The sequence below is a fragment of the Pristiophorus japonicus genome, chromosome 14 (assembly GCF_044704955.1).
Source record: "Pristiophorus japonicus isolate sPriJap1 chromosome 14, sPriJap1.hap1, whole genome shotgun sequence".
NCBI classification, from domain to species: Eukaryota; Metazoa; Chordata; class Chondrichthyes; family Pristiophoridae; genus Pristiophorus; species Pristiophorus japonicus.
In genome coordinates this window covers 71,670,842-71,687,906 of record NC_091990.1, presented here as the reverse complement: position 1 = coordinate 71,687,906, position 17,065 = coordinate 71,670,842, and the positions used below count along the sequence as shown (strand labels likewise).

Here is a 17,065-nt window from a genome sequence, read left to right as displayed (position 1 = left end):
CATCGAGGAGGCTCAAGCACGTGGGGAGATCCCGTCCGAACTGACCCCCGTCCGGACAGAATTCCTCATCGGCGCCAAACCCCGGAACCTCCCTCGGGAGCCGGCGCCTCACAACTTGAGCCGCCTCGGGGAAATCCCCTCCGTGCCTTTCAGTTCCGCGCGGAGGGGTTTCCTGTACGGGCTGCTCCTGCACACTCTCAACTTTGCCATCCTCGCCTGCCATCCGGACACGCCATGGCGTACCATCTTGCCGTCCGGAGGAGGCGGGGGTCCCCGATGGAGGGCACTCTACGCGGGAGTCCTCCCACTATTTATCGGGGACTTGGCCTGGAGGGTGGTGCACGGAGCAGTGCCGTGCAATAAATTTTTAAGCCGGTTCACAGGCTCCCAGGTCGCCTGCAATTTCTGCGGTCTGGAAGAGTCCGTGTTCCATGTTTTTATTGAATGCACGAGGTTGCAGCCCCTGTTTTATTATTTAATGGGCTGCTCCTGAAATTCTGGCTGCACTTCAGTCCAACACTCCTGATCTTTGGGCACCCTGTGCGGAGGGGAGCAGGTAGGTCCGCGGGCCTCCTCATAGGACTGCTCCTGGGCACGGCCAAGGGTACCATCAGCCGGTCCAGGCAGCGGTCGAGGGGGTCGTTCAACCTGACTGCCTGCCTCTCTTCCGCGCGTACATCCGCGCCAGGGTGTCCTTGGAGATGGAGCACGCGGTGTCCACCGGTACGCTCGCGGCCTTCCGCGAGAGGTGGGCACCGGAGGGACTGGAGTGCATCATCAAATTTTAATTTGATTTTATGTTTTAAAGTTTAATTTGTTTTAATTGCTGGTGTTTTTAGTGTCCCCCTCCCCTTTTATAGGGGGCACTTGGAGAAAAAAAAATATGATTTTAGTGCCCAAAAAAAAGTAAATAAAAAAAATCAAAAACACAAAGAAAACCAAGAAAAAAAAAAGGGCCTTGAAAATGTTTGTGTCCCCCAGATCGGGGCGGGGGGACACGATTTAATGATTTAATGTTTTAGTTTCCTCCCAAAAAGAGTTCTGTGGACAAGCACTCCGAGGTCCCTTTGTTCATCTACACTATTAAGTGGCCTACCGCTTAATGTGTATTCCCTTTCCTTATTAGCCCTCCCAAAGTGCATTACCTCACACTTCTCTGAATTAAATTCCATTTGCCACTGCTCTGCCCACCTGACCAGTAGATTGATATCCTCCTGCAGCCCATGACTTTCCTCTTCATTATCAACCACACAGCCAATTTTAGTGTTGGCTGCAAACTTCTTAATCATATTCCCTATATTCAGATCTAAATAATTTGGGAGAGAATGGCTGGGGACTGAGGTCTTTTGGAATTCTTTACACTGGGAGAAATTGGGAAGGGGTTGGGGTCCATTGGGATTCTATACACTGGGAGCGATTAGGAAGGGGCTGGGGTCTATTGGGATTGTATACACTGGGAGCGAATGGGAAGGGGCTAGGTTCTATTGGGAGTCTGCAGACTGGAAGCGAATGTGAAGGGGCCGGGGTCTATTGGGAGTCTGCAGACTGGGAGCAAATGGGAAGGGGCTGGGGTCTATTGGGATTCTGCAGACTGGGAGCAATTGGGAAGGGCTGGGGTCTATTGGGATTCTATACACTGGGAGCAAATGGGAAGGGGCTGGGGTCTATTGGGATTCTGTAGACTGGGAGCGATTAGGAAGGGGCTGGGGTCTATTGGGATTGTATACACTGGGAGCGAATGGGAAGGGGCTAGGGTCTATTGGGAGTCTGCAGACTGGAAGCGAATGTGAAGGGGCCGGGGTCTCTTGGGAGTCTGCAGACTGGGAGCAAATGGGAAGGGGCTGGGGTCTATTGGGATTCTGCAGACTGGGAGCAATTGGGAAGGGCTGGGGTCTATTGGGATTCTGCAGACTGGGAGCAATTGGGAAGGGCTGGAGTCTATTGGGATTCTATACACTGGGAGCGAATGGGAAGGGGCTGGGGTCTATTGGGAGTCTGCAGACTGGGAGCGAATGGGAAGGGGCTGGGGTCTATTGGGATTCTATACACTGGGAGAGAATGGGAAGGGGCTGGGGTCTATTGGGAGTCTGCAGACTCGGAGCGATTGGGAAGGGGCTGGGGTCTATTGGGATTCTGCAGACTGGGAGCAATTGGGAAGTGCTGGGGTCTATTGGGATTCTGCAGACTGGGAGCAATTGGGAAGGGCTGGGGTCTATTGGGATTCTATACACTGGGAGCGAATGGGAAGGGGCTGGGGTCTATTGGGATTCTGTAGACTGGGAGCATTTGGGAAGGGCCTGGGGTCTATTGGGATTCTATACACGGAGCGAATGGGAAGGGGCTGGGGTCTATTGGGAGTCTGTAGACTGGGAGCGAATGGGAAGGGGTTGGGGTCTATTGGGATTCTGCAGACTGGGAGCGATTAGGAAGGGGCTGGTATCTATTGGGATTCTATACACTGGGAGAGAATGGGAAGGGGCTGGGGTCTATTGGGAGTCTGCAGACTGGGAGCGAATGGGAAGGGGCTGGAGTATATTGGGATTCTATACACTAGGAGAGAATGGGAAGGGGCTGGGGTCTATTGGGAGTCTGCAGACTGGGAGCGATTGGGAAGGGGCTGGGGTCTATTGGGATTCTGCAGACTGGGAGCAATTGGGATGTGCTGGGGTCTATTGGGATTCTGCAGACTGGGAGCAATTGGGAAGGGCTGGGGTCTATTGGGATTCTATACACTGGGAGCGAATGGGAAGGGGCTGGGGTCTATTGGGATTCTGTAGACTGGGAGCGATTGGGAAGGGCCTGGGGTCTATTGGGATTCTATACACGGAGCGAATGGGAAGGGGCTGGGGTCTATTGGGAGTCTGCAGACTGGGAGCGAATGGGAAGGGGTTGGGGTCTATTGGGAGTCTGCAGACTGGGAGCGAATGGGAAGGGGCTGGGATCTATTGGATTCTATACACTGGGAGAGAATGGGAATGGGCTGGGGTCTATTGGGAGTCTGCAGACTGGGAGCGATTAGGAAGGGGCTGGTATCTATTGGGATTCTATACACTGGGAGAGAATGGGAAGGGGCTGGGGTCTATTGGGAGTCTGCAGACTGGGAGCGAATGGGAAGGGGCTGGGGTATATTGGGATTCTATACACTGGGAGAGAATGGGAAGGGGCTGGGGTCTATTGGGAGTCTGCAGACTGGGAGCGATTGGGAAGGGGCTGGGGTCTATTGGGATTCTGCAGACTGGGAGCAATTGGGATGTGCTGGGGTCTATTGGGATTCTGCAGACTGGGAGCAATTGGGAAGGGCTGGGGTCTATTGGGATTCTATACACTGGGAGCGAATGGGAAGGGGCTGGGGTCTATTGGGATTCTGTAGACTGGGAGCGATTGGGAAGGGCCTGGGGTCTATTGGGATTCTATACACGGAGCGAATGGGAAGGGGCTGGGGTCTATTGGGAGTCTGCAGACTGGGAGTGAATGGGAAGGGGCTGGGATCTATTGGGATTCTATACACTGGGAGAGAATGGGAAGGGGCTGGGGTCTATTGGGAGTCTGCAGACTGGGAGCGAATGGGAAGGGGTGGGGTCTATTTAGATTCTATACACTGGGAGAGAATGGGAAGGGGCTGGGGTCTATTGGGAGTCTGCAGACTGGGAGCGATTGGGAAGGGGCTGGGGTCTATTGGGAGTCTGCAGACTGGGAGCGATTGGGACGGGCTGGGATCTATTGGTCTTCTGTACATTGGGAGAGAATGTATAGGGGCTGGGGGCTATTTGTATTCTGTACATTGGGAGCCATTGCGAAGGGATTCAGTTCCATGGGATAAAAGGGACAGTAGCAGCATGGATACGATCTTGGCTATGGGTTAGGAATAGAAAAGAGAGTTGTGAATGGCTATTTTTTCGGACTGGAAGGAGGTGTACATGGTGTTCCCCAAGGTTCAGTACTAGGACCACTGATGTTTTTCATATACATTAATGACATGGACTTGGGGGTACAGGGCACAGTTTTGAAATTTGCAGATGACACGAAAGTTGTAGTAAGCAATGAGGAAGATATAATAGACTTCAGGAGGACATTGACAGGCTGGTGGAATGTACGGAAACATGGCAGATAGGTGAGGTAATACAGTTCGACAGGAGGAGTGAGTAGAGGCAATGCAAGCCAAACGGTAGGATTTTAAAATGGATTCAAGACCTGGGATGTTTGTGCACAAATATTTGAAGGTGGCAGGACAGGTTAACAAAGTAGTTAATAAAGTGTATGGGATCTTTCGATGAGAAGAATGAGAATTTTAAAAGTAAAAAAGACTTGCATTCTCATCTTTGATGGTAGATCCAGAACGAAAAACATTGTTTTTGCGAGTTTTCTGTCAGGATAAGGGAACTAGGAATGTAAATCCTGGGCGCTCAGAATCCACATTATAACTGGGCCAAATATAAAGGCAAGTGAATTTGTTGGGCAGTGGTTGTGATAATGACAGTGACTAGAAGGTATTTGTGCTCCCGGGTTCTCCCCTTGCTCTCGTTTCCATTCTCCTCACAACCACCGGATGTCTCAAAGCACTTTACAGCCAATGAAGTACTTTTGGAGTGCAGTCACTGTTGTAATGCGGCAGCCAATTTGCACACAGCAAGCTCCCACAAACAGCAATGTGATAATGACCCAGATAATCTGTTTTTTTTGTTCTGTTGATTGAGGGATAAATATTGGCCCGGGACACTGGGGATAACTCCCCTGCACTTCTTCGAAATAGTGCCATGGGATCTTTTACGTCCACCTGAGAGAGCAGGCGTCAGTTTAATGTCTCATCCGAAAGATGGCACCTCCGACAGTGCAGCGTTCCCTCCGCACTGCACTGGAGTGTCTAGATTTTTCGTGCTCATGTCACAAGAGTGGGACTTGAACCCAAAACCTTCTGATTCAAAGGCGAGTGTGCCATAGCTGACACAATAATGTAAAATCGATGCGTTGCTTAACCGGGAGCCAGTGTAGGTCAGCGAGTTTTGGATAACCTCAAGTTTATGGAGGTTAGAACATGGGCGGCCGGCCAGAAGTGTGTTGGAATAGTCAAGTCTTGAGGTAACAAAGGCATGGATCAGGGTTTTAGCAGCAGATGAGCTGAGGCAGAGATGGAAATATGAAAACTATAAACTTACTGCAATCCTGTTTTTCTGATTGCAGTAATAAATATAGGATACATGCTGTGTACAAGCAATACCCCATAGCAGGGAAATATAACCAATCCAAAATAATGGCACAGTTGTCAATAAATCTCACTGTCTAATCAAATTTATTGTTGCAAAAGTACAAACGTTCCTATGCAATCTGGGAAAAGCGCTGCAAGTTGTAGAATCAGACCAGTCCAGTGTGTGTTGGATGCTGCCCAGACAGCTTCTCAGATTTTGAAGCTCCCGTCACTACCTGCAATCATTTCACGGCACAGAGCAGGGGAGAGTTTGTTAATTGACACTAATCAGATCAAAGATGAAAAAGACACTTTTTCAAGCTAGTTATTAGTAACGTCAGAATGGTTTGTTAAATGGTATGCTGAGTGTTGTCCGGGAAGCAGGCACAACATGAGCAAAGGCACGGGGGTAGAACTTCACTAGGGGGGGGATTCATCGTCACCATCTAAAACCCCGGAGAAACAGTGAGGAATGGCGGCAGCAAATCCTCCCTCATTGTCCCGACCCAATGAACAGTTTCATTTCCATACAGCCCCTTTGGTTTAATAAAATACCTCTGCACCATCCTCAGTGCCAGCCCAGCTTTCTGTCTGTTCAAATCATTCTCAGGTTGAGGGTGTCGCTGGCAAAGCCAGCATTTATTGCCCATCCCTAATTGCCCTTGAGAAGGTGGTGCTGCAGTCCGTGTGGTGAAGGTGCTCCCACAGTGCTGTTAGTGAGGGAGTCCCAGGATTCTAACCCAGCGACGATGAAGGAACGGTGATATACTTCCAAGGCAGGATGGTGCGTGACTTTGAGGGGAGCTTGGAGGTGGTAGTATTCCCATGTGCCTGCTGCCCTTGTCCTTACATCATGGGGAAATCACGGAGTGCCAGCTCTCAGACTGTGGGTAGTGACTGCTCCCCAGAGTACAGCCACAGATTGCAGGGCTGGAGTACTGTGCACAGGCAGCACACACACTGGGTGTCAGGGTGACAGGAGGCAACAGCGGAGCCAGGGTTCACACCAGATCACAAACTGGGGCAGCAAAGACCACAGCACCAGCCAGCGGAAGCCGAGTTACTCTCTCACCTCAATCTCTATCGAGCACAGTGTCCAGACCACTCACCCACCCCAGCTCTATCAGTACAATGGTTCCCTGGGGCTCGACATAGTGTGACAGGGGCAGATAGTGTTTCTAAGCTCATTGAGGGCCGAATATTCATTATAAATATTATGGGGCCGAAATTGCCCCACGCTGGGTTCGGGGCAGACCATTCGATTTATGTGATTTTATTTGTGCCGGTGTGCGGGAATCGGGAAATACATTTTTGTTGCGCTAATGAAGTGTTTGCGCAATGCTCAACACATCACACAACACACAGCACATCACACATCATCATCATCATAGGCAGTCCCTCGGAATTCAGGAAGACTTGCTTCCACTCTTAGAATGAGTCCTTAGGTGGCTGGACGGTCCAATACAAGAACCACAGACTCTGTCACAGGTGGGGCAGATAGACGTTGAGGGTAAGGGAGGGTGGGATTGGTTTGCCGCACGCTCCTTCCGCTGCCTGCGCTTGATTTCTGCACGCTTTTGGCGACGAGACTCGAGAAGCTCAGCGCCCTCCCGGATGCACTTCCTCCACGTAGGGCGATCTTTGGCCAGGGACTTTCAGGTGTCAGTGGGGATGTTGCACTTTATCAGGGAGGCTTTGAAGGTGTCCTTGTAATGTTTCCGCTGCCCATTTTTGGCTCATTTGCCATGAAGGAGTTCCAAGTAGAGCGCTTGTTTTGGGAGTCTCGTGTCGGGCATGTGAACTATGTGGCCTGCCCAGCGGAGCTGATCAAGCGTGGTCAGTGCTTCAATGCTGGGGATGTTAGCCTGGTCGAGGACGCTGATGTTGGTGCGTCTGTCCTCCAGGGGATTTGCAGGATCTTGCAGAGACATCGTTGGTGGTATTTCTCCAGCGACTTGAGGTGCCTGCTGTACATGGTCCATGTCTCTGAGCCATACAGGAAGGCGGGTATTACTGCAACCCTGTAGACCATGAGCTTGGTGGTAGATTTGAGGGGCTGGTCTTCGAACACTCTTTTCCTCAGGCAGTCGAAGGCTGCACTTGCGCACTGCACACCGCACACAGCACATCAGCGCCGCGCTGACGCGTCACAATGTCCCTCCCCTTCTTTTAATAGGGAGGGCCACTGCGAACTCTGCAGCCTCTTTAGTGGTGCCCACTGGGCCACCAGCGGCCTGGCACCCAAGAGGACTGTATGTTGGCGGCCCATCCACACCAGTGGCCACCACTGTCGGGGCGACTGAAATGTTGGCGGACAGAACAAAAGATGGCGGCCGCCACGATCCCATCCTCCCTTTAAATGCGGCCGGGACGCCCCAGCCACCACAACTTTTCGCATCACGCCGACCTCGCGTCCCGTGGGGCAATTTCTCCTGAGGGGCGCAAAGGGGTCAGTGCGGGACGATAAGTGGTCAGCGCGGGACGATAAGTGGTCAGCGCGGGACGATAAGTGGTCAGCGCGGGACGATAAGTGGTCAGCGCGGGACGATAAGTGGTCAGCGCGGGACGATAAGTGGTCAGCACGGGACGATAAGTGGTCAGCGCGGGACGATAAGTGGTCAGCGCGGGACGATAAGGGGTCAGTGCGGGACGATAAGTGGTCAGTGCGGGACGATAAGTGGTCAGCGCGGGACGATAAGGGGTCAGCGCGGGACGATAAGTGGTCAGCGCGGGACGATAAGTGGTCAGCGCGGGACGATAAGTGGTCAGCGCGCGTGGCCGTGCGAGCATTGCGCTGGTTTGCTAATCGCGGGTCGCGGTGCAAACCACTTTCTGTCGGCAGAGCCCCGGGGGCAATTGCGGGGGGAGGGGGGGGAGCTCTGGCCACCCTGCCCTGCAAAAACCTTTTAGCGCCCCCTTTCTGAGAGGGCAATTTTGGTCCTTATTTCTTCTCACACAAAACACATGTGTTACAGTGCAGAGGGAGCTTGACTCTGCCTCTGTCCCGTGCTGTAGCTGCCCTGGGAGTGTTTGATGGTGACACTGGGTAACTGAAGTGGAAAGTAGTCCCTTTCCCAACAACTTTCAGATTAATGAGCTAAAATAATCCACAAAGCTTTGATATATAAAAGACTGGCGGGAATAATTAAGACAGAGTGATGGCGGGAGTCTGAATCTGAATCTGAGTCTGAGTCTGGGCCTAGTCCTGAGGCTGAGACCCAGCCTGGGCCTTGGCCTGGATCTGAGCTTGTGTCTGGGTGTGGGATGTGGGCCTGAGCCCGAGCCTGGGCTGTTGCCTGGGACTGGGCCTAGGCCCAGATCTGAGCGTTTGTCTGGGCCTGGATTTGGGCTGTCTCCACTCCATTGCCTGAAGAATACTTTATTTGGCTGTATTCAGGAGATAATTTATCTTTACTGGCAGCATTGAGGGGTAGTTGTGGAAAGTCTGGGCCCGAAGCTTCCTTCAGGTGAGCTGCATAAGTTGCAGTGGTTGGTGGAATAGGCGGTGTTTGCGGAGTTCCTCATGGAGAGTTGGCGATCGTGGGCTGGGGCCTTTCCTCATCACTGCCGGTGAATGGCGCCTGCGGACAATCGTTACAGTGCCGGCAGCCAAGCTGTGGCCAGTAACAAAAGCCCTGCTGATTGTCCAGAAATGGTGAACTGTTTTGGTCTCTTGGGCCTAGGGTGCCGCTCACTGATTCTCTACAAACGTCGGTGGATCGCGGGAATTCTGTCTGACGAAAACTGCCACATCGGTCAGGGCCACCGGGTAATCCTGCAGCAGGGTCCCGCCATCAAACTCCTGCCCCGAGTTCACATCCTTCCACTGGTAGCTGTTCCCTGGCAGGTAGATGTCCCTGTAGATGCTGCCCGGCTCCATCACCGGTGCCACCAGGACCTGCATATGGAAGACAGACGTGTTACAGAATAGGCACTGGACTAGGCAGCAATTGCTTGCTTCTCCACACAGTGGGCAAACCGCCTCAGAATCATGACTGGGTCCATGTGGGGATCTTTAATCTGGATAAAGGCCAAGCCCAGCGGTCCTGAGGCAACAGCTGAGTAGATAATGTGACATCCCAGTGAGACCAGCATAGGCCCAGCACAGGCCCAGCTTCAATCCCAGTATAGGCCCAGCTTCAATCCCAGTATAGGCCCAGCTTCAATCCCAGTACAGGCCCAGCTTCAATCCCAGTACAGGCCCAGCTTCAATCCCATTATAGGCCCAGCTTCAATCCCAGCATAGGCCCAGCTTCAATCCCAGAATAGGCCCAGCTTCAATCCCAGTTTAGGCCCAGCTTCAATCCCAGTATAGGCCCAGCTTCAATCCCAGAATAGGCCCAGCTTCAATCCCAGTATAGGCCCAGCTTCAATCCCAGTATAGGCCCAGCTTCAATCCCAGTATAAGCCCAGCTTCAATCCCAGTATAAGCCCAGCTTCAATCCCAGTACAGGCCCAGCTTCAATCCCAGTTTAGGCCCAGCTTCAATCCCAGCACAGGCCCAGCTTCAATCCCAGCACAGGCCCAGCTTCAATCCCAGCACAGGCCCAGCTTCAATCCCAGCACAGGCCCAGCTTCAATCCCAGCACAGGCCCAGCTTCAATCCCAGCACAGGCCCAGCTTCAATCCCAGCACAGGCCCAGCTTCAATCCCAGCACAGGCCCAGCTTCAATCCCAGTATAAGCCCAGCTTCAATCCCAGTATAGGCCCAGCTTCAATCCCAGCACAGGCCCAGCTTCAATCCCAGCACAGGCCCAGCTTCAATCCCAGCATAGGCCCAGCTTCAATCCCAGTATAGGCCCAGCTTCAATCCCAGTATAGGACCAGCTTCAATCCCAGCATAGGCCCAGCTTCAATCCCAGTATAGGCCCAGCTTCAATCTCAGTATAGGCCCAGCTTCAATCCCAGTATAGGCCCAGCTTCAATCCCAGTAAAGGCCCAGCTTCAATCTCAGCACTGTGCTGAGTTAACCCAATACATTCTGGGCAACACTGGGGCAATAACAATTACCCTCAGGGTCCCTGGGCTGGGGAGCAGAGGTGCCAGCCTGGGGCGACCCTTGATCCATAACCATTGACCCCAGCAGGAAAGTAGTCACGAGTGGATATCGGGTGAGCACAGGCACAGGTTCCGCCATGAAACCCCTGCAGGATAGTCTTTAAATGTAATTTTAGTCTATAGTTATGCACCTGGCTAGATGGCACAGAGTCGACCAGAGCGTGCCAGGAAGGGACAGAATGTATAAACATAAAGGTGAATCAGAAAGTGGGGTCAAAGCAGGAACAAATAGTGAAAAAGCAAATTTAAAAGCTCTTTATCTGAATGAGTTGACGGCACAAATAGATATAAATGAGTATGATCTGATAGCCATTACAGAGATGTGGTTGCAAGGTGACCAGGACTGGGAACTAAATATTCAGGGGTATTTGACAATTCAGAAGGACAGGCAGAAAGGAAAAGGAGGTGGGGTAACACTGTTAAAGGATGAGATCAGTGTATTAGTGAGAACCGATATTGGCTCAGAAGATCAAGATGTTAAATCAGTTTGGGTGGAGATAAGGAATAATAAGGGGAAAAAGTCGCTGGTGGGCGTTGTCTATAGGTCCCCTAACATCATCATCCTAGGCAATCCCTTGAATCGAGGATGACTTGCATCCACGTCAAAAAGTTCACAGGTGTTTCAATGATGGACCGAAAATTCCAGGTCCAAACTAAATCTTGAAGGGTGGAAAATGCCTGTGCGTGGAATTTTTTAACGTGTGGTGGCCGTTGCACACCAGCCACCACACGGGATTGACAGAGCTAGGTCTGGGTCCAGTAGCAAGGATTAACCAGGACGACTGGAGACCTGCTCTGCTGCACGGACCTAGTGCGCACACATATCACAGTGTGGGCTGGCCCGTGCTGCCCCTGGGCCCTCGCCTCTTCTGGACCACGATCACATCCCTCTACAGTCTCTCGCCGCTCCTTCGCCCCGATCTCACCATTCCTGCTGTATCTGCCCACACTCCCATCACCGACCTGGACCTTGGTGACCTCCCTTTTCACTGCTGTTGCTCTCCTGCTCCAGCACATGCTGTTCCCTGGAGTGGTACGCCGCCACACTGCTCCTTCCGCCATCGGAGCAGGTGAGCAAAAGGAGCAGTGTGGCAGCCTAGCCCCCTGACAGTAGCTACACTGTTGGACGGAGTATAAATCAAGAAATAATGGAGGCTTGTAATAAAGGAACGGCGATAATCATGGGCGATTTTAACCTTCATATTGATTGGACAAAGCAAACTGGCCAGGGTAGCCTTGAGGAAGAGTTCATAGAGTGTATCCTGGATAGTTTCCTTGAACAGTACATTGCGGAACCAACCAGGGAGCAGGCTATCTGTGTAATGAGACAGGATTAATAAATGATCTCGTAGTAAAGAATCCTCTGGGAATGAGTGACTATAACATGGTTGAATTTCACATTAAGTTGAAGGGTGAGAAAGTTGGATCTCAAACCAGTGTCCTAAGCTTAATAAAGGAGACTACAAAGGTATGAGGGCAGAGTTGGCTAAAGTGGACTGAGAAAATAGATTAAAGTATGGGATGGTTGATGAGCAGTGGCAGACATTTAAGGAGATATTTCATAAATCGCAACAAAAATATATCCCAATGAGAAGGAAAGACTGTAAGAGAAGGGATAACCATCCGTGGTTAACTAAGGAAATATTGGATGGTATCAAATTGAAAACAAGGGCATACAATGTGGCCAGAGGATTGGGAAACTTTTAAAAGCCAGTAAAGAATGACTTAAAAAATTGCTAAAGAGAGGGAAGATAGATTATGAAAGTAAACTAGCACGAAATATAAAAACAGATAGTAAGAGTTTCTACAGGTACATAAAAAGGAAAAGAGTGGCTAAAGTAAATATTGGTCCCTTGGAGGATGAGACTGGGGAATTAATAATGGGGAACAGGGAAATGGCAGAGACTATGAACAAATATTTTGTATCGGTCTTCACGGTAGAAGCCATCCCAATAATGGATAATCAAGGGGCTATGAGGGAGGAACAATCACTATCACAAATGAAGTAGTACTTGGTGAAATAATGGGACTAAAGGCGGACAAGTCCCCTGGACCTGATGGCTTACATCCTAGGGTCTTAAAAGAAGTGGCTGCAGAGATAGCGGATGCATCGGTTGTAATCTACCAAAATTCCCTGGATTCTGGGGAGGTCCCAGCGGATTGGAAAACCGCAAATGTAACGCCCCTATTTAAAAAAGGAGGCAGACAGAAAGCAGGAAACTATAGACCAGTTAGCCTAACATCTGTCATTGGGAAAATGCTGGAGTCCATTATTAAGGAAGGACATTTGGAAAAGCATGATTCAATCAAACAGAGACAGCATGGATTTATGAAAGGGAAATCATGTTTGACAAATTTGCTGGAGTTCTTTGAGGATGTAACGAGTAGGGTGGATAAGGGGGAATCAGTGGATGTGGTGTATTTGGATTTCCAGAAGGCATTCAAGGGGGTTGACTTATAGGTTGAGTAGGTTGGGCGTATACACATTGGAGTTCAGAAGTATGAGAGGCGATCTTATTGAAACATATAAGGGGCTCAACAAGGTGGATACAGAGAGGATATTTCCACTCATAGGGGAAACTAAAACTAGGGGACATAGTCTCAGTATAAGAGGCCCCCCATTTAAAACTGAGATGAGGAAGACTTTCTTCGCTCAGAGGATTGTAAATCTGTGGAATTCTCTGCCCCAGAGAGCTGTGCAAGCTGGGACATTGAATATATTTAAGGCGGAGATAGACAGAGTTTTGAGCGATAAGGGAATAAAGGGTTATGGGGAGCGGGCAGGGAAGTGGAGCCCTTATTCTTCGACTGTGTCCCCTGGTTCTGGACTTCCCCAACATCGGGAACATTCTTCCAGCATCTAACCTGTCCAGTCCCGTCAGAATTTTATATGTTTCTATGAGATCCCCTTTCATCCTTCTAAGCTCCAGTGAATACAGGCCCAGACGATCCAGTCTCTCCTCATATGTCAGTCCTGCCATCCCGGGAATTAGTCTGGTGAACCTTCGTTGCACTCCCTCAATAGTAAGAACGTCCTTCCTCAGAATAGGAGACCAAAACTGAACACAATATTCCAGTTGAGGCCTCACTAAGGCCCTGTACAACTGCAGTAAGACCTCCCTGCTCCTATACTCAAATCCCCTAGCTATGAAAGCCAATAGACCATTTGCCTTCTTCACCGCCTGCTGTACCTGCATGCCAACTTTCAATGACTGATGTACCATGACACTCAGATCTCGTTGCACCTCCCCTTTTCCGAATCTGCAGCCATTCAAATAATATTTTGCCTTCGTGTTTTTGCCACCAAAGTGGATAACCTCACATTTATCCACATTATACTGCATCTGCCATGCATTTGCCCACTCACCTAACCAGTCCAAGCCACCCTGCAGCTTCTTAGCATCCTCCTCACAGCTCACACCGCCACCCAGCTTAGTGTCATCCGCAAACTTGGAGATATTACACTCAATTCCTTCATCTAAATCATTAATGTATATTGTAAATAGCTGGGGTCCCAGCACTGAGCCCTGCGGCACCCCACTAATCACTGCCTGCCATTCTGAAAATGACCCGTTTATCCTGACTCTCTGCTTCCTGTCTGCCAACCAGTTCTCTATCCACGTCAGTGCATTACCTCCAATACCATGTGCTTTAATTTTGCACACCAATCTCTTGTGTGGGACCTTGTTAAAAGCCTTTTGAAAGTCCAAATACACCACATCCACTCTACTAGTTACAGCCTCAAAAAATTCTAGAAGATTTGTCAAGCATGATTTCTCTTTCTTAAATCCATGCTGACTTGGACCAATCCTGTCACTGCTTTCCAAATGCACTGCTATTTCATCTTTAATAATTGATTCCAACATTTTCCCCACTACTGATGTCAGGCTAACCGGTCTATAATTACCCGTTTTCTCTTTCCCTCCTTTTTTAAAAAGTGGCGTTACATTAGCTACCCTCCAGTCCATAGGAACTGATCCAGAGTTGATAGACTGATGGAAAATGATCACCAATGCATTCACTATTTCTCGGGCCACTTCCTTAAGTAGTCTGGGATGCAGACTATCAGGCCCTGGGAATTTATCGGCCTTCAATCCCATCAATTTCCCTAACACAATTTCCCACCTAATAAGGATATCCTTCAGTTCCTCCTTCTCACTAGACCCTTGGTCCCCTAGTATTTCCGGAAGGTTATTTGTGTCTTCCTTCGTGAAGACAGAACCAAAGTATTTGTTCAACTTGTCTGCCATTTCTTTGTTCCCCATTATAAATTCATCTGAATCCGACTGCAAGGGACCTACGTTTGTCTTCACTAATCTTTTTCTCTTCACATATCTATAGAAGCTTTTGCAGTCAGTTTTTATGTTCCCAGCAAGCTTCCTCTCATACTCTATCTTCCCCATCTTAATGAAACCCTTTGTCCTCCTCTGCTGAATTCTAAATTTCTCCTAGTCCTCAGGTTTGCTGCTTTTTCTGGTCAACTTATTTGCCTCTTCCTTGGATCCAACACTATCCTTAATTTCCCTTGTTAGCCACGGTTGAGCCACCTTCCCCGTTTTACTTTTACTCCAGAGAGGGATGTACAATTGTTGAAGTTTATCCATGTGATCTTTTAATGTTTGCCATTGCCTATCCACTATTCTTTAAGTATCATTTGCATCTATTCTAGCCAAATCACGTCTCATACCATCGAAGTTACCTTTCCTTAAGTTCAGGGCCCTAGTCTCTGAATTAACTGTGTCACTCTCCATCTTAATAAAGAATTCTACCACATTATGGTCACTCTTCCCCAAGGGGCCTCGCACAACAAGATTGCTAATTAGTCCTCTCTCATTACACAACACCCAGTCTAGGATGCCAGCCCTCTAGTTGGTTCCTCGACATATTGGTCTAGAAAACCATCTCTAATACACTCCAGGAAATCCTCCTCCACCGCATTGCTACCAGTTTGGTTAGCCCAATCTATATGTAGATTAAAGTCGCCCATGATAACTGCTGTACCTTTATTGCATGCATCCCTAATTTCTCGTTTGATGTTGTCCCCAACTTCACTACTACTGTTTGGTGGTCTGTACACAACTCCCACTAGCGTTTTCTGCCCTTTGGTATTCTGCAGCTCCATCCATACATATTCCACATCATCCAAGCTAATGTCCTTCCTTACTATTGCGTTAATTTCCTCTTTAACTAGTAATGCTCCCCCACCTCCTTTTCCTTTCTGTCTATCCTTCCTGAATGTTGAATACCCCTAGAGGTTGAGTTCCCAGCCTTGGTCACCCTGGAGCCATGTCTCCATGATGTCAATTATATCAAATTCATTAATTGCTGCCTGTGCAGTTAATTCGTCCATCTTATTACGAATACTCCTTGCATTGAGGCACAGAGCCTTCAGGCTTGTCTTTTTAACACACTTTGCCCCTTTAGAATTTTGCTGTAATGTGGCCCTTTTTGGTTTTTGCCTTGGGTTTCTCTGCCCTCCACTTTTACTTTTCTTCTTTCTATCTTTTGCTTCTGCCCCCATTCTACTTCCCTCTGTTACCATGCATAGGTTCCCAGCTCTATCTTTCCCCCACCTCTCAACTCTGTGTTGTCAGACTGTTTGCCCGACATCCAAGTTTCTCCAGTTAAACATTGTCTTCGGCCCCCGCCACAAACTCAGTTCCCTTGCCACCGATTCCATCCTTCTTCCCGGCCACTGTTTGAGGCAGACCTAGGCTGTACACAACCTCGGCAACATATTGACCCTGAGGTGAGCTTCCAACTCCATATGCTCTCCGCCATAAAGACCGCCTACTTCAATCTCTGTTAAATCACCCATCTCCACCCCTGCCTCAAATCATCTGCTGCTGAAATCCTCATCCAATTCTCTCCTGGTCAGCCTTCCATCTTCCACCCGCTGCCTGTGTCCTAACTTGCACCAAGTCCCGCTCACCCATCACCCCTGTGCTCGCTGACCTGCATTGGCTCCCGGTTAAACAATGCCCCGATTTTAAAATTCTCATCCTTGTTTTCAAATCCCTCCATGACCTCACCCCTCCCTATCTCTATGAGCTCCTCCAGCCTTACACTCCTCCAATTGAGGCCTCTTGCACATCCTTCATTCTCTTTGCTCCACCATTGGCGGACATGCCTTCAGCTGTGACGGCCCCAAGCTCTGGAATTCCGCACTTAAACCCCTCCACCTCTCTCTCCTCCTTTAAGACGTTCCTTAAACTCACCTCTTTAAACAGCCCCCCAATCATCCCATTTCCATGGTTGGTTGGCATTTTTTGTCCCATTACTCCCATGGAATGCACCTTTCATGATATCTATGTGCTTGAAGTAATTAAAACGAAAATTGGACGGATTGTGAAAAGGGTTGCCGATTCGCTGACAGGCAAGGTGAATTTATACCTACAGCGTGTAATGATTTTATATCCCTGAGTTTCTCTGGAGAAGGCAGGACAAGTATGAAGACAGGTCCAAAGCCTAAGAGGCAAATGATCAAAGCCACCAACTGTCGGGCAGGAGCTGTCAGCTTGCAGCTGCGACACAGGCGTTCTTCTGGGACAACCTACTCGTACCTCGTCACCAATCAGGAACTCGTCATCGATAGTAAATGTACTAGGGTCACTTGGGCTGACCCACCATAGCGGCCGAAACACGGGGTGCCCGAGGGACGCCCACTCCTCAGCATATTTCACCATGAGCGGCACCACAAAAGCCTGGTGTCGGTGTATGTACCACCGGGTCACATTCACAATCTGAAACAGAGAGAGCCATCGGTTACAGATCCCAGCACACAGCACTCGGCACACACACTCCCACATCACACAACACCCCACA

At 49.7% G+C, this 17,065-nt stretch overlaps 1 protein-coding gene across 2 annotated transcripts in view; it reads right to left on the bottom strand.

Moving 5' to 3' along the window:
• Positions 1-5,268: 5,268 nt before the first annotated feature.
• The window catches only part of LOC139279948 (SITS-binding protein), a 153,714-nt gene continuing 141,917 nt past the window's right edge, over positions 5,269-17,065 (bottom strand). For both annotated transcript variants that reach the window (XM_070899294.1, XM_070899295.1), the window contains 2 exons: positions 16,804-16,983; positions 5,269-9,080 (listed from right to left, as the gene is read on the bottom strand). In XM_070899294.1, coding sequence (XP_070755395.1) covers positions 8,874-9,080; positions 16,804-16,983 — 387 coding nt within the window. In that variant the 3' untranslated portion in view covers positions 5,269-8,873. The remainder of the gene's footprint in view (positions 9,081-16,803; positions 16,984-17,065) is intronic.